Source organism: Phalaenopsis equestris, unplaced genomic scaffold, assembly GCF_001263595.1.
Source record: "Phalaenopsis equestris unplaced genomic scaffold, ASM126359v1 Scaffold000777, whole genome shotgun sequence".
In the NCBI taxonomy this organism is placed as follows: domain Eukaryota; kingdom Viridiplantae; phylum Streptophyta; class Magnoliopsida; order Asparagales; family Orchidaceae; genus Phalaenopsis; species Phalaenopsis equestris.
Window position 1 is genome coordinate 316,103 of NW_018165217.1, and position 18,542 is coordinate 334,644.

Below are 18,542 nucleotides of genomic sequence, written 5' to 3' on the forward strand. Positions count from 1 at the left end.
CACGAGCAATCCCTCCTAATATATATATATATTTATAAATGTTTGTTCTCAATTGAATTACAAACCTTTGGCTGTAGATTTTTTGATTCATAGAGCTCCATTCTTCCAATTTTTTTCATTTTATTTCTATGTTTCATCGAGAAAACATAGAATCAAGTTCACGAGCCAAAGGGGAGAAGATGGCTTTCGATCATTCTATGAAAATTGTTTCATGAGTGAAGAAGCTCAAGCCATGTATGAAGATTCCTTTTTGTATTGTAAGATTTTACTAAGCACAATTTTTTGAGTCTTTGTCGTTCAATTGAAAACATTGTTGTCGATTGTTAGGAAGATTTCATTAAGGACTCTAATGCCACTACTATTCTCATAGTCTGGGATCTCCTGGTGGATGCCAAATAGCACAGGGACAACAAAATCTTTGTAAGAGGCAATTATGTTCTGTTCAATAGTGCACTAATCAATGCATTGTACAACTTGCTTAACTACACTGTTGATCGATACACTGTATTTGTAGTAAATAACGTAATTAAATTGAAATATTATGTTATTTTACAAACTTAATTATAGAGTCTAATGCAAACAGCGTGTGGAGAAATAAAAGTAATCTCCCCATCGATGCTCTTACAATGGAATCTAAAGCTTGATATTCCATCATTTATGTTAGGATGTTACCTAGCTTAAATGTGAGTGAGGTAATAAGAGATTGAGTTGCATTGAGGTAAATAATAAAAATTGATGTAGATCATGCTATTAATGCATTTATTTTGTAATTGACTCATGACAGCATGATTATTGAGATTGGCCCCCCATCCCTCATTTATGTTATGTGAGTAACTATGGGAGCATTGAGATATAAGGTAAAGGAGCAAATTTTTCCTAAGCATGACATCACAAAGAATAGCATCACTCTTACAAGAGGTCAAGGGAGTTTACTCTAGCTTCACCATAGGCTTTGACCTTTTGTTGTTCTTATTCTATCTCTGAACAAGTGTAGGAGATTAAAAGAGATGTTACTTCCCTACATTAGAAAAAAGATTAGTTGGAGGAGCCCGTTGATTAGCATTATGTTCACCATGAGTAGTAGCAACACTACCAATTTGCATGACAGACATTCATATTCACTCGGCTCTTCGCCGTCTAGCTATGCGGGTAAAACTGAGCCACCTCCTTATCAATTCTATTTAGATATCGGTCATAGTGAAGCGACAATGGAAGAAGGCATCAATGATGATGATTGAAAAGGCTATAATGATTATATGTCGACAAATTTCTAGTGATGTTGAGTATTGTTTTGTTTTTAGTTGTATTCTTTTGGTGATTTTTTTTTTTGTTGTAGAAATTGAGTTTGAGGTATTTGTTATGTTGCTTGAACTTATCATATGTTACTTATAGTGTAATAAACATTACTGGTGCTTGTTATTTTGTTTTTATGTGATTTCCCAGTGTTTTAAGCATGTGTGTTTTCGTGTTCTCTATAAAAACTGCTCCTTAACCATCCGCTACTAATTAGGAGCAACTACATGAAATGTAAAATAAAAAGAACAAGTTACTGAAGGCAATATGATGGTATTTGTTTCTTAAGGATGAATGTTTACAATATTTAATAAAGGCATAAGACATAAGAAAAGGTTGAATTACATATACATATGCATATACATATATATACAAGAAAATTATTGTTTACTAGAAAATGATATTTAAACTTAGTATTTCTTACCAAGATAAAATTACACCTCTGACATAGAAATGCAAGAAATAAGCACATGATACAATTTATTACCACTCTAGAAAATAGACAACCATAACATTGACTTTTGTTCTTTTTATTAACTAGCTATCTAGGATTTAGCTCTGTAATTGAAACTACATTAGGTGACATTGGCATCGTCTTGCTTGAAGATTTGTAAGTGCTATTCTCATATATGTCAGATTTCCTAGAAAATGCATCCGAGTTTATGCCTTTTCTCCCTGAAAAAAATGAAGGCGCTGAAGGAGCTTCAATGGACATAGAATAGCTGTTGAGCATGACAACCACTGTTGTCATTGTAGGTCTTTGAGAAAAGTCTTGTTGTACACAATGAAGTCCAATTTCAAAGCATCGTATCACTTCACTTCTCGGAATAGATTTCGCTAAGGTTGGGTCCACAATTTCTAGGATTGTTCCATTGTTCCAATTCTCCCAAACCTTCTCAAAATAAATCCAAAGATGCATATTGTTTAGAAAGAAAAAATGCAAAGTGTTTTAGAGCATTGAAAGGAGATACATATACATACATAACTTAAGAGATCTTCAGAGCGGTCATCATTAAGAAAACTGGGATTACTCCTTCCTGTTAAAATCTCTAAAACTAGCACTCCAAAACTAAAAACATCTGACTTGACTGAGAAATGTCCGTGCATTCCATATTCTGGAGCCATATATCCACTGCATTAAACTCTTGTGTTTATGACATTGGTCTTGCAAGAGTACTAAAATTAATCAAAATTTAACATTTGTTTAACTTACTATGTTCCAACAACGTGACTTGTCATCCCCTGAGTCTCGTCTCCTCCAAATAGCCTAGCCATGCCAAAGTCTGAGATTTTTGCATTCATGTCTGCATCTAACAATATATTGCTAGCTTTGAGATCTCTGTGAATGATCTTTAGTTGGGAGTCTTCATGTAAATAAAGCAAGCCACGAGCAATCCCTCCTATGATCTTGTATCTTTTCATCCAGTCTAGTAGCTTACTTTTTTCTGGATCTGTGCCACGTACAAATATATAAAAATGTTAGAGTCAAGTCAATTTGATGATAATGATAAAAGGAGCCAAATCTCTGCACCCTGTTTATATAAGAAAGTGAATGAAATGTGAAGTCGACTACCAAGCTCAATATTTAATAGTGGTTTAAGCTTTGATTAAAAAATAAGTACAAAAAATATTACCAAAGAGAATGGTATCTAAGCTTTTGTTGGTCACATATTCATATATGAGCAACTTCTCTTGTTCTTCCAGGCAGACACCATATAGTCTTACAAGATTTCTGTGTTGGAGTTGAGCTATTAGAACCAGTTCATTTTTTAGCTCTTGAAGCCCTTGCCTTGATCCTGTTGAGAGCCTCTTGACTGCTATTTCTCGACCATCCTGTAATACTCCCTGAGAGACAATCAAAACAAGAAAAATGTTGACAAATATTTCTGTGAAGTAAAACATCAATAGAAAATGTAGAAAATACGAGTTAACATTTTACCTTGTAAACTGATCCAAAGCCCCCTTCACCAAGCTTGTTAAGTTCTGAGAAATTTTTAGTTGCTACTTTAAGTGTGGGTAAATCAAATAGTATAGATTCAAAGTTGGCAATCTCTTCTGGGATAGCATCACCTACAAAGGAATACAATTTTTTCAATTAATATATATCTATATATATACATGATTTCTTACAATGATCAACACAAGAAAAAATATGCTTTCAAATCATCATGAATTTAAATTTGACAGTTTTTGATAAATATGATTTTCAGTCTCAAGATATGGGGTCCATAATAACCTAAATAGCTCTTTGTATTTGTTATTTACTTTTCTCTAATAAAAATATTATGATGTACCTATACTGTATAGTGTGGTGAAATAATATTTTCCTCTTCTTCTCTGTTTATATCTTCTTCTTGCTGCTGCTGCTCTCACAATCCCCTTGCATCTTCTTCTTTGTTCTTTGGGTTATATGGTATCGAAGCTCCTTTTTTAGGCTTCACCACCATGGATGATTTTGGATAACCACAACTACATGAAGTCTTGGTAAGTCTTCGCATATCCAAATCCCATTCCAGCCTCTCTAGAATTTCTGATGTCTAACGAATTTTCTCTAGAATTTCTGATGTCTAACATGAAATTCATGGTCACAAACACCTTATCCGCCAACAACTATCAACTATGGAGACATCAAATCATCAAGATTACCAAAGCCAACAAATTTTAGGGTTTCTTTATGGATCAATTCAGTCACCTGCCTCAATGCTTTTCAGTGATTCCAACACTCCCACCATTAATCTGACGTATACCACATGGACTATGAAAGATTAAAATCTTGCGGATGCACCGTACTCAAAAATCTCTGCATCCGTTTTATCTTATGTGTTGCATCAGGATAGCTGCAGTAAAAAGTTGGCTAACCTTGGAGAAGAGTTTAAAAGCTACAAATTGGCTTAGGGGTTTTCAACTCAAGAATAAATTGCAGTGTTACCATGCAAAATTTGACTCGACATAATACTTAATGAAAATCAAAACCAAAGATGATAACATCTCAGCAGCAGGATAAAAAGTTGATATTGAAGATATCATACATGATGTTCTTAATGGTTTATCAGCTTCCTATCAAGCCATTAAATCTACCATAAGAGATCGGCAAGCTCCCATTAAACTGGAAGACCTGTATGCACTTTTAATCTCTCCTCTGATTTGAAAGTTGAGATCACTAATCTGAACCCCCAACTAGCCTTATATACGTACAAAGGTAAGAACAAATACTCCAAAAGCAGAGGAAGCAACACCTCAACTCACTCAAAAGGAACCAAAGATCTTCCTCTTACGCAAACCAAAACATTTGGATTGGTCGCATGTCAAATATGTAATAAACTGGGACATATTGTGTCAAATTACTGACACATATTGAATATCAACTCAAGTTAATATCTCTACAAATCGATTTACCTCCAATAATCACATTGCCTACATCATGTCATCCAAACTCTCCAACAAACTAGATAGGTACTTAGATTTTGGCATAACCTTCTGCTTGACCGCCGACTATGATCAGCATCAGCATCCATAAGCTTATCAAGGTAACAAACGAATACTCGTTGGCAACAGTAACAGAGCTCATATTCAACATTCAGGAACCGACATTCTTCCCACACCCACTCGTAAGCTAACTCTTTTCTACATACACCTCAAATCTCTAATAACCTAATATCAATCTCTCAGTTAGCTAACGATAATAACCGCATGATTTTCTTCGATGCTGACAGATATCAAATAAAGGATCGCTTTACCACCAGCTTTTTTTTCAGGGTCTCTGGAATAATGGGTTATATATAATTATCAATAACCATCAAGCTCTTACAACTGTTACTGCTCAAATCGACAAATGGCACCAACGGCTATGACATGCAGACTCTTAGATACTTCAGCTGATAGCCAAAAAGCAACCGCAACTACATATTTCCAAGAAGTCAACTTTTTGCATTACATGTATTTCTTCAAAAACTTATCGTATGTCTTTTACAAACTCTAGTACTACTCAAAGTATTCCATTAGCTTTAATTGATTCAGGTGTCTGTGGTCCTTCCCACCATTTCTATCCAAGGTTACATATATTATGTATTGTTTATTGATGATTTTACGAGATACACATGAATCTATCCTATGATGCAAAAAATCTGAAGATGTTACACATTTTATAAGGTTTAAACACCAAGTTGAACATCAGCTTAACCATCATATAAAGGAATTAAGAACCGCAGAAAGGCAAATATACTAGTCATCAATTCAAAAACCTTCTTCTTATTTATGCATTATCCACCAAACAAGTTGTCTTTACGCTCAGCAAAACGGCTCTGAACGAAAGCATCATGACATTTTGGAGACTACCCGAGCTTTTCTAGCTGACTCCAAATTTTCTCTTTAACTCTGGCTTGAGATTGTGAAAACAGTCATGTATCTGATTAACTGGCTTCCATCTAAAATTACTTATCAGTAAATCTCTATATCAACACTATTACTCACGATACCTACAAGCAACTAAAATCATATGGATGTGAATGATTTCCTATGTTACCAACTATACACATAAATAAACTTCGAAAATGATCTTTATCTTATGTATTTCTATGATATTCGGACCACATCAAAGGGTATAAATGCTATGATCCTTCCACTGGTATGATATTGATCTCTTGGTGTGTAATTTTCAATGAAACTGTTTTCTCTTACAAACAAAATATCACCTAATAACTCCACCAAATCAACATCTCACTTATCCTCCCCACTCACTCTCATACCCAATTCTACCAGTCACAACTCAACCAACAACACTACAACTCCCTCTGCCCAACCAAGTAAATATCATTTACCACCCAATCCTTTAATTTAAGGCATACCAACTCAACTTCATTCTACCCATCTGAGAACTTACCCACTGCTCAAACTGTTATTTTGACCCCCAATTATTGAACTAAGGTAAAATGGTCTCACCTACCACTCACCTACCGCTCACCTACCACTCTCTTGCTTTTATAAATAGAGAGGGTGTGAGGCTTAGGAGAGCAAGGGAAGAGATCTTAAGCTACCACGAAGGATGAGAGAATAGCTAGAGAGCTAGAGAGGAGGAGAGCATCTTGAGGCCTTGTATCAAGGTGTCGCTTGAGAGGGAGGCCATAGAAGGAACATGAGAGCTCATCTCTATGTATAAGCTATGTATTCTCCATTTCTTTTCCCTTAGTGAACTATTTGATTGATTCCCTCCGATGGACGTAAATCCAGTTGGATCGAACCACGTAAACGATTTGTATTCGCTTGTGTTCTTTGTGTTTCATTTCTATGCCAGGAAGTACATATCTCACAACAATTGGCGTCGTCTGTGGGAAGATCCATACTATTTAGCTTGAGGTGTCCGCGTAAAGGTGTTCGCGGCCAGCGACTAGGAAGAGGAGTTTGGCATTCACGAACAGAGGAGCAAGCGAATCGCGTCGCAGGCAGTTGAATCGCGACATATTTGGTGAGCAGTGGAAGCTTTTTTTATCAACTGGATTCGCACCACAGGTTGTGCGGTTCGGCGAGACGGAGAAGGAACACTCCGCGAGCGAGGTCCAAAAATTTGCGACAGGGCTGCCAGCAGATGATTTCGGAGCAGGAGTTTGGTCTTGCGAGCAGCTCGGCCAGTGGAAAGAGGTGGAGATCGCGCAGAGAAGGGTTCGGGGAGTTCTCTGTTCGGGAGTTCGCGAAGCAGGAGGACCTAAGCAGTTTGGCGAGGCGCGACGGCTTTGGGGAGGCAGTTATTCTCCTGCGAGAGGCAGAGGAGGAATTTCTGATTTGTTCCGCTAGACGCAGAGGAGTGCCTGCGGGAAGAAGGAGCGAGCACAGAACAGAAATTTTTCTCCGGTGAACAGGTGTGATCTCTGTCAGAAGGGATCGGAGCTCTCCGTTCGGTTGACGAAGGAAGTGGAGTTCACGGGGAGAAGTACAGTATTTTTGTGATTTTAGCCTAGTTATTGGAAGGGCAGTAAGTACAACTCATTGGAAGAAATCCTAGCCACAACAATGAGTTCCGCCAAATCCGACATTGAAAAATTCAACAGGAAGAACGACTTCGGCCTATGGAGAGTAAAGAAGAGAGCTCTATTGGTGCAGCAGGGTGTTGCAGAACCTTGTAAGGGTCGGCGGCATTGCCGGCTGACATGACCAAGAAAGAGAAGATCGGCATACTGGACAAGGGCCACAGTTTGATAATCCTGAGCTTGGGCGACAAAGTTCTGAGGGAGGTGTAGAGGGAGACAACGGATCAAGCACTTTGGGCCAAACATGAGGTACTCTACCTGACAAAGTCTCTGGCTAATATGCTCTTTCTGAAGCAGCGCCTATACTCCTTCAAAATGCATGAAGACAAATCCGTCTCAGAGCAGATCGATGAGTTCAAGAAGATCATCGACGACCTCGAGAACATCGACGTCAAGATGGATAATGAGAACAAGACACTGCTGTTGTTAAACTCTATTCCTAAGAACTACGAGCATTTCAAGGATGTGATGCTCTACGGAAGGGTGCAGACTATTACTCTGGAGGAGGTTCAATCTCTGTTTAGAGTCAAAGAACTTCAGAGGAAGCATCAGAGGAAGCATGACAGGGACAAACAGGGACAAGGAAGTCAGTGGAGACAGTTTTATTGTCAGAGAAAGATCTAACATGAAAGATTCATGAAATGGTCAGTAAATATCAAGGTCAAACAAGGATATGGTGGGAATCAGTCATCAAAGGGATATTTCAAGTGGTATCATTGTCACAAGGACAGTCAATTCAAGAGGAACTGCCCAGACAGGAAGAATAAGTACCAAGAAGAGGCAAAAGAATCAGGAGAAGCAAGCGTAGCCTCCGATGACTATGATTCTGCTGAGGCCCTGGTGATCACAGAATCTGAATCCAATAAGGAGTGGATCCTCGACTCAGGTTGTTCTTTCCACATGTGTCTTCACAAAGACTGGTTTGAGACACTGCAACAGGAAAATGATGGGTCTGTTCTACTGGGAGTCAATAAAGCTCACAGGGTTGTTGGAAGTGGATCAATCAGGATAAGGATGTTTGATGGAGTTGAACGAGTACTGAAAAATGTCAGATACGTACCAGAGCTCAAAAGGAATATGATTTCTTTAGGTACGCTGGAGTCAAGCGGATGCTCGTTCAAGGTAGAGAATGGTTGCATCAGAGTAACCAAAAGCTCTCATGTCGTCATACAAGGAGTCAGGAAAAAGGGGTTGTACTCTCTTATCGGAAGAACCGTGATTGCTAAGTTCATGTACCGTTTGGACTTAACAAACTCAAGCAAAGGTTGAGGGCCTCTCAGGGGCCAGGTGGAGGGAATCTTTACTTCGAAGCTTCTCAATTGAGGGTCAAGGTGGAGAATTGTTATTTTGACCCTCAATTATTGAACTAAGGTAAAAGGGCACTTTGTAATGTGGTACCACTCACCTACCACATCTCACCTACCGCTCACCTACCACTCTCTTGCTTCTATAAATAGAGAGGGTGTGAGGCTTAGGAGAGCAAGGGAAGAGATCTTAAGCTACCACAAAGGAGGAGAGAATAGCCAGAGAGCTAGAGAGGAGGAGAGCATCTTGAGGCCTTGTATCAAGGTGTCGCTTGAGAGGGAGGCCATAGAAGGAACATGAGAGCTCATCTCTATGTATAAGTTATGTATTCTCCATTTCTTTTGCCTTAGTGAACTATTTGATTGATTCCCTCCCGTGGACGTAGATCCAGTTGGATCGAACCACGTAAATGATCTGTGTTCGCTTATGTCCTTTGCGTTTCATTTTTATGCCAGAAAGTACATATCTCACAACACAAACATTTCTTCCTAACCCGCAACCATTGCAACACCCCATGGCAATCCAATCCAATCCAAAACTGGGTCTCTACAGCCCAAGAAAATATTTGATCTCTTACATATTTCTACCTCACAAACTGGGCCTACTACATACAAGCAAGTTGCCCACTTTCACATTGGAAACAAACCATGATAGATGAGTTTCAGGCCTTACAAAAACACAAAACACGGAAAATTCTTCCTCATTCCGCCAACCAACCTATTCTTGGAAATAAATGGACCTATCAAATCAAAAGGAAAGCTTCCGGGACTGTTCACAATTACAAAGCTTGTTTAATTGCCTTGGTTATCTACAAGGATACTGTTTAAACTACTAACATACATTCAGCTTGGTAACCAAGATTCGTAAGATACAATTACTCCTTAGTATTACTCTTCAGCATTAGTGGAAAGTCTTACGAATGGAAGTATCTAATGCATTTCTTCATGAGACTCTTCAAGCAACAATTTATATGGATCAACCTCAATGTCACATAGATCCTCAATACTTTTCTCATGTATTACTTTTACAGAAATTGTTATATGCTCTTAAACAGCTGTCAAGACAATGGTTTCACGGATTCACCAATCACATAATCAAATTTAGTTTTTGAGTAAGCAATTCAGATCCATCTCTTTATATCTACCATCACAGCGCGAATATTCTCTATCTATTGTTTTATGTGGACAACAGGGAACAACTCACGACTAATTCAGCAACCTAAGAAAGACATACAACAAACTTTCCCCATAAAATTTTCAGATTCGGTTACCACCTTTCTCAGTATTAATATCAATCATACTCCATATGGTTACCATCTTAACCAAGCCAATTTTGCCAAAATTCTTTAACGTGTAGGCATGAATAATTGTAAATCTCTTCCTAGTCCACAAACCATCTCTACCAAGATAAGCACTAAATCTCAAGAACCTTACACCAATCCGCATCCAGACAAGCATTTAGTTGGATTGCTACAATATCTAAATTTAACCTGAACGGATATTGCAATCGGTGTAAAAACCTTTCTCAACATCCTCAAAAACCTCTTCAACTCCATTATCAAAATTTCAAATGACTTCTTTGATACATCAATGGAAAATTACAACTTGGTGTACCTCTTCAAAACAACGCCCTAACACTTCACACTTACATTGATGTCAGCTGGGCTAGTGATCCAAATGAATGGAAATTAATTACATGCTTTTTTACAATCCTGAGACCAAATTTACTATCAGAACATGCCAAGAAGCAACCAACTGTTTCAAGATTTTCAACCGATAACTCTTCGAGATCCCACAACCATTTATTGTGATATAATGTTCGCTATGGCCATTGTTCAGAATCCTGTATTTCACTCTCGCACAATACATATTGAGATAGATTATCATTTTATCTAGAATCCGATGTAGAATAAAATTACTTTATCATATCTTTCTTTTGAAGAACAAATGATAGATATATTCACTAAAGCACTTTCAACCTCACGGTTCCACAAGCTTAAACACAAACTAAGAGTATCTACTTAACACGTTGTTAGTTTGAGAGAGCATGATAAAGTTGATTTCCATTCTCAAGATATGGAGTCCACAGAAACCTTAATAGCTTTATATATTTTTTTACCACATTCCTTACTTCTTGTTCTCTAATATATTTACCTATAATGTGCGGTGTGGTGAAATAATATTTTCTTCTTCTATTATGTTTCTATCTTCTTCTTTTTGCTGCTCTCACAATCCCCTCGCATCTTCTTCTCTGTTTTTCGGTTTATAGTTTTAAGCTATTTTCATTTTCATTTTGTTATAGTAAATTTCTAAAATCTATAAACCTGAACATTAGTGCAAGGAAATCTTACCAGGTTCCTTTGTCTTTGGTTTTCTTCGACAGAACCAGATGCTAATAGTGGAAACCAGAACGAGTGCAACTACTACAGGAACTGTGATTGCCAGAACAATGCGCGCTTTACTGCTTCCTGCATTATGGTGTAAAATTTATTATTTGAAATAAGGTTAGAAAATACATTGCAAAACAAATGATTATGGTTCAAGAAAACTGTAACCAAAATGCATCGCATGCTTGACCCTCTCTAATGATTAATTATACTTATTTTGAGTTTTTATAGAAGGAATTAGAAAAGAATGGTAAGAGAGTAAACTGCCCAAAGTGGTCAAAGTGGAGTTCTGGCATGGAGCCTACAGATGTCTAATTCTTTTGGGCCCAGTCAATTGTCTGATTATTAGTTATGCTTAGGTCAATATAAACATATTAGATTTGTATGATATGTATGTAAATCACTTTAATTTGCTTTACATTTTTTTATCTATAACTATATGAAAATTTTGATGTTTGAAGAGAATGAGAAGATGAGAAAGAGGTAGAGATAGATTAGTAATCCTGCATGATTGTATATTACAATAAATGGTTTCAGTACTGATTTTTTTTTTTTTTTTTTTTTTTTTTTTTGGCTAAATAAGTGTAAAAAAAAAGTTAATAGAATGTTAGCTAATGTGCTGAAACGTGAGTCTCTAGCAAAGAGGAAATTTCCTCAAGCACTGAACTCCAAAGCGGAGCAAGTCTACTAAAATTCAGCATAGCAAAACATTATTTTAGAATATAATTGAAACGTTTGAGCATTATTAGCCGTTTCTCAGGCATAGGTGGGGCTATGAAGCAAATCGGAGTAGGAAGTAGTCTTTGTCATTTACCAGAATGCTTTTCAATAGTTAAATAAAGCCAAGAAGTACTATGTAGAAACAATGAAAGAATAAACTATACATGTATCGTCCCAAAATCATAAGTGAACTTTATTCTACTGGAAATGAGAACATGAACACGTTTCTCCGTGGCATGGCCCACAACAGAAAATTAAAAAAAAAAAAAACAACATACCAGAACCATTAGCCTTACTGAAACAATTAAAAAGAATTGCAAAGCATAATTCATATAGACTAACGACTATATAATATATTGATTTAAGTAGAAAAATCAAATTTTGTTATAATAAGCAATGCCCACGGGTCCTACTCATACTGTATGAATTTTGAGAATTTTTAAATCCATCTATGAATGTCATTACTTTTTTTTTGGTTCATAGTTTGATTTTTTTTTCTGTTTGGTCCATATTAAAGAAAGTAGGTTATTATTTTATTTACATAAAAATCTGACGCTAAACTAGTATAAAAGGGGAAAAATTGTAAGATAAACATCTAAGTATAGAGAATCAGGTGGCCTAGATTAGTAAAAAAAAAATTATTTATTTAAAATCATTTAAAAGATACGTACCAGAACCATTAGCTTTATTGAAACAATTAAAAAGAATTGCAAAGCAAAATTCACATAGTCTAACGACTATATAATATATTGATTTAAGTAAAGGCTACGTAGAAAAATCAAATTTTGTTATAATTAGCAATGCCCACGGATCCTACTCATACTGTATGAATTTTCAGAATTTTTAAATCCATCTATCAATGTCATTACTTTTTTTTTTTGGTTCATAGTTTGATTTTCTTTTTCTGCTTGGTCCATATTAAAAGAAAGTAGATTATTATTTTATTTACATAAAAATCTGACGCTAAAGTAGTATAAAAGGGGAAATTTTGTAAGATAATCATCTAAGTATAGAGAATCAGGAGGCCTGCAGTGGTAAAAAAAATTATTTATTTAAAATCATTTAAAAGATATTTTTCTTCGCAATCATGTAACCTCTGGAGCTGTATTACCTCCATGTGATGAATCTGCCCCAGGCAGGGGAGTATTTGCCGGGGAAGGCCCATTTGTGGGCGCCAGGGGCGACGGCGGCTGAGCAGAAGGAAGCTGCAGCATGGACGAACCGTTGTAAAACTTGTAAATCTCATACCTCATATTGCACCACATCCCCAACGTCCTTCCTCCCCTCTTCCATTTCAGAGGATCCCTGGTGATCTGATTCACCGAATCCTGCAGGCATGTCCGGCAATCGTTTGCTGTCAGATCACGCACGCACTGCACAAGTCCATATATATTGTCCCCCGTCGAGAGTAACGTCTGTCCGGTGGCGAACAGCAGCGACGTATTTCTCACGGCGAGATCGGACGTGTTGCCCATTAGCGCAGGGGTTATAGTTTCAAACAGTGGAAGTTGATCGGCCGAGACATTTTGAGAGTTATACATGAAAACCTTGATGTTTGAGGTGACGTCGGGAGCGTAGAGGAAGTTTTGGTTGGAGTAGCGGAGTAGGCAGAAATCATACCATATGGTGGCGTCCTTCTGGTTTGGGCAGAGCTGCTGGATGTCTGATATGGCGGTGTAGATGCAGGAGCGACAGTTGGTGATGTCGGTGTCACCACGGCAGAGGATAAGGCCGGCGACGCGATCGGGAATGCTGCCTTTTGTGAAAGTGGCGAAGCCTGTGGCAGAGGCGTTGGAGGAAAGGGTGGAAAGGAGGACGTTGAGGTTGGAGCTGTAGATGCTGCTAGTGGTGAAGTTTCTTGTGCTGCCGCAGATGTAATAGAGAGGGTCTGCTGTCGCCGGAGAGGGGAACAAGGATAGGAAGATAAGGAGGAGGAAAGCCATGGATGTGAGACTGATAATACTGGCAACAATTCTGATGAGGTACTGCGGTTCTAATTTCTTGATGAGGAGAAGACTCCAGTATAAGTCTTCCTCTATTCAATTAATCAATAATTCTTGGCTGAATATTTTGTGGTGGTGGGGCTGGAATTCCATCAAACCAAGTTTGAAGACTTTCCATGACAAGTAAAGTTGCGGGTCGTTTTTTGCTTGTCAAGTTGATGCAAACGGCTGACTGATCTGTTAACAAATTTTACTAAAAAACCTTTGGGAAACAAATCGCGTGACTTTTTATTCAAGAATAATTTATATAGCAACATAAATACTCATATTTGATGCAAAAAAACAAAAAAAAAAAAAAAAAACACCATCAAATGAATTTCGATGAAATTATAAAGATCTTAAAGAATTGAATCTATGGATTATAACTATAATAAATTATTTCGAGCGCATAAATGTTTTATTATTAGTTATTTTAGAGTCAGGAGACTGTATGGTTCAGAATAATTAAACAGTACAGAAAAATTTTCCTCTCAATCCAAAAGGTATTGGATGTATCACATAGAAGAATAACTTGAATAGATATGAAGTTACTTTCGGAGCGAATTGTTCTCCAAAATTTTGACGCTTATAGTTGAAAGAAGTATCTCGATGAGATGAGCTTGATAATTCAAGGATTGTCAGATGATTAAAATATATCCTAATCAAGGTGATGTTTGTAGTGCTTCAATTCATGGTGTAGAAGTCATCGATATTTCAGACAAAAATTTATAAATAGGCCATGATTTTGCATATTTAAATGGATGATTATGGTTGCAAGAATTCTCAATTTTGACAATTTTAAAACCTTACTCGTTACGAGCCAACTTCGGCCTTCTACTAACACCAATAAACATAAAATTTGTCAGCAAAAGATTGTCCATAAATCAATGTCGATGTTAATCAACATTAGTACCTAAAATACGCTCATCCATTATTTACGGTTGATGCTTGCAAGTTTCTAATGTTTTGTCTAAGCCTTCACAATTAATGGGTATTTCTTCTTATATGTAGAATGAGTAGTCATATCGCTCGGCATTGCCATACTTTCGGTGTTCACAGTTAATGCCATCCAATGCCATTCGAAGAGTATTGTGGAACATTTGATTCACACCTTTATGATAGTTTGGTTCCCTCTTTAGAAGAGAATGATTGAGCCACTACCTAATTATTTCACATGACTTTCAATGTTTGACCTTCTGTGTTAACAATCGAATGTTATCAAATGAACTTCGACATCTACATACGTGAATCATCGATGTCCAACACTCTCCTTTATGATTTTCTAGTTTTTTTTTTTTTTTTGTTATAAGGAGAATGACCAAACTAACCAATAAACTAGAAAAATAAAATAAAATAAAATAAAGAAAATTAAAAAAAAAAACAGCAAAATTATCTAAAGCTATCTTATAAAAAGCAATACATTGTCAAATAAGATGATTTAAAAGAATTTGCCACTGTATATAATTAGCTAAATAAAAAATATTCAAAAATATTCAAATATATCCATGTTAAGACAACTTTAAACTTCATGCCATCAATTTTTTAGTGTATCTTCTTTGTAACTTCATCAAATTAGATAAACAAGGAAATTGCATCAAGCATTTCCTCTAGCTTGTTAAACCATGTTCTTTTGAAACTTTATATTTAGTCACTCATTCAATAAAGTTTTCCTTCTCAAGCTCAACATAAGCATGATTAAAACTTATAGTATTCTACAATACGATGGTATTGATGAGCAATTTTCTTGACTTGTTAGTCAAGATTTTTGCCTCTACTTCATCTATTTGGGAATGTTGGATTAGAGATTTCGTTTTGGTGTTTTTTTCAGATTTAGTTTGAACATTCACATTATCTATATCAATGATTATGGCAAGATAAATATCCAAACTAGTTCTACCAATTTCTATGACTATTTTGAAACTTTATAGAAAATCACTTCCGATGGCAACTTCAATATCAATAGATTTTTTGTCCTTTTAGGTACTTTCAAATTAACAGAACCTCCTTCACGTTTTTTTAAATATTCTTTCATAATGGTTATACTTCCACTTTTCAAGTTTTTCTTAAGCCAGTTCTTGAAGGTGATGTAATCCTCTATAGTGTGCCCCAATAATTTGTGGTACAGACAATAATTGGGTTGATCTTTCTTGTTGATGACTTCCTCGGGCTTAGCTTAGGCAATGTGAATTCAGGCTTCTTGACCAAATTCCAAAACTTTAAGAAATAAATTCTGCTTAACCTTTATTTTAAGGTCGGAACCTAACTCCCATCCGAGTGGTAAGGTCCTGACTGGAATGGCTGCTGACTAACTGCTGGCGTTGTTGGCGATCACATTGCTGACTGTGTTGCAGATCATACTGTTGGTTGTACTGCGATGGTCATTAGTAAGTTTGTTGAGGCGGCTCAGTATGAATCTGCCTTGACTGCTTACCCCTGTCAAATGCTTTCACCATCTTTAATCTATTTTCAAATACATTTGCTGCCTTTGGCTTGTCCGCCTTCTCCAAGAATCAAAGTTGCTTAACCTCCTCTTGCAGGCTTGCAACTTTGCTAAGTAGCTTTTCAAAAGTCTTGATGGTAAATCCCTTCAGCAAGAAAGCTATTGGACCGTGAATGCTCTCGAGTAAGATCCCAATAACTTGTTGCTCCTACAACTGAGGCTCAAACTTCATGCTGAGATTCCTTCAATGTAGAATATAATCAACTAACATCTCAGTTAATTTCTGTCGCTCGACCACAAGATCACCAACAGTGATATGGTGTTGAGCTCTTGCATACCTTTTGACAAACAAGTTCTCCAATTCTGCGAAGGCCTTTATCGATCCATTCGACAAATCTGCAAACTAATCGAAGCAACCTCTGAAAGGCCGCTCACAAACTATCGAAACAAAAGCGCTTCACTACCCCCTTCATTGCAGTAACTCGCGCGAAAGTGTTCCACATGCTGTCATGGGTTCCCCGTCTCGTCAAAGGTCTTGAAAGTTGGAGATACAAATACTTTGGGGTAATGTATAATATCAAACTCCTTTGGAACCAATGCCCCTCCCTTCGATTGAGTCAGGGCTTCATTTACCTGTTGTTCTACTATCTGTTTTATATCTTTTTATGGTACTATACTCTGTAATGAATTTTTTTTTGGTTTTTTTTCCTAACCGGTAGTGGTGAACTTTTCATTCCATCTGAAATGTGAACAACTTCTAGTTGATTTACTTTCAAGAAGCGATGTGTGGAGACTACGGTTGACTTTGAAGCATGGCCACAAAATCCGTCATCTTCTCTAGCTTCTTCTCCATTCAAATGGCTTGCTCATCTCACAGTTGGATGGATCTTTGTAGCTTATTAGAGGTGTTCTCTTCGGTGGGTGGTGGAGCATCGCTTAATGATGAAGAGGCCCGAGTCTCCACCACAAGAATTTTCTCATATTCCTCCTTCATTTAATTCGACAAGTTGTAATCTCCATCATTGTCATCCTTTTTTTGTTCCCTTCATAACTATGTAATTTCAATTCTAAGCTTCTTTAATGTATCTTTGATTGATTTTCTTTTGGTCATCTTGAGATCAACTTGCAATTTTCTTACGGACATCTGTACATGTATCAAATTTTGGTAAAACGACCGACATTTCATACTTAAGATCCTTTCAGAGCATTGGCTTTTAACACTTTCTAGTGACATCAGACTGACGACCCTAAGTCTCCACCTCTTCCCCATTAGTGCTAATTTCCAGAAACTGGGTACCTAATACACCAAAAATATATGCATTTTTAGACCCATACTTTTTACTTTTTTTTGTGATATTACACTTTAATGGAAGATATTTTTTTGTGTTTTATTGCAGGTTATTGATTTTTAGGACTGTTGTTGATTTTTAGGACTTGAAGCAAAAAAAAAAGCAAAAATGATGAAATTTAGAGTCAAAATGGAGAATTTAAAAAAAGTTCAGCACCGACGGCACTATTTGACAGAGAAATGGCCTTTGGCGCCAATGGCACCATTGTCAGTGCAGGCCTTGTTTCTAGAAGATTCGACAAATTTGGACGCTTTTTGAAGAGTTTTTGGATGCACCTATTGTGGAACCGACCCTAGGCTCTATTTAGAGCCAAAATTTGATCAGAAACCCCCCGCCCCTTCGCACCATTTCACATTCTTCCACTCAATCAGTTTTTCTCTTTGCACGCCTACATTTCACGTCATTCCACACCATTAGTTAGTTATTGTCTTTATAGTTTTGAGTTTTTGTGGTGAGTTTAAGTTTGAATTCTTCTCTAAAAACTGTTGGAGAGGAAGAGAAGTGAGAGATTTCTTCTTCTTACATTTCCTAAGAGAGACTACAAAGAATTTGTTTTGAGAAAGAGTTTTAGATAAGTGTTATTTGTTTATTATTATTGCATAAACTATCTTTTATATATGAAATTTTTATTTTGTTGTATTTTTCTCATGAAGTCTGAGTAGATTCCTTTATCTTTCTCCCTACTCTGAGATGTAGTGAAATGAAGAGATAATTTGGATGTGCCTGAGTTAAAATTTAAAATAAATTGTGCTGGTTTTTTCAACTCCGCTCTTAATTTACTTTTGATCTGACCAATTGAATTGTTAAAATATGTTGTGAAACATACAATCCAGGAAATGGAGTATGAGTTCTATAACATAGTGTGAAGCCAATTTAAGTCCATGAAAAAGTCTTTTGTTCATAGAATTAAGTGTAAATAAATAGTGAAATATATTTTATTGGGTGTAGAATTGGAGATATTTTTAGGGTGACAGACTAAAAATCCTCAATTCAATCTTAGTGTTTAAAAACTAAAGCGAGAGTTACCTTTCAGAGGATATGAAGTGG

The 18,542-nt window shown here is 36.7% G+C and overlaps 1 protein-coding gene across 2 annotated transcripts; it reads right to left on the reverse strand.

The window, feature by feature from the left end:
• Positions 1-1,668: 1,668 nt before the first annotated feature.
• On the reverse strand, positions 1,669-13,908 carry LOC110031144 (putative receptor-like protein kinase At4g00960). 2 transcript variants are annotated; one of them, XM_020734210.1, is made up of 7 exons: positions 12,836-13,907; positions 10,969-11,085; positions 3,233-3,363; positions 2,928-3,138; positions 2,507-2,744; positions 2,275-2,425; positions 1,671-2,185 (listed from the first exon to the last, which is right to left on the reverse strand). In XM_020734210.1, exons 1-7 carry the CDS (start codon positions 13,665-13,667, stop codon positions 1,835-1,837), a joined length of 2,031 nt encoding a protein of 676 aa, XP_020589869.1. In that variant the 5' UTR covers positions 13,668-13,907; the 3' UTR covers positions 1,671-1,834. The 2 variants fall into 2 exon arrangements, with proteins under 2 accessions (XP_020589870.1, XP_020589869.1); XM_020734211.1 differs by lacking the exon at positions 10,969-11,085 and having other exon boundaries at positions 1,669-2,185; positions 12,836-13,908.
• Between the last annotated feature and the right edge of the window lie 4,634 nt (positions 13,909-18,542).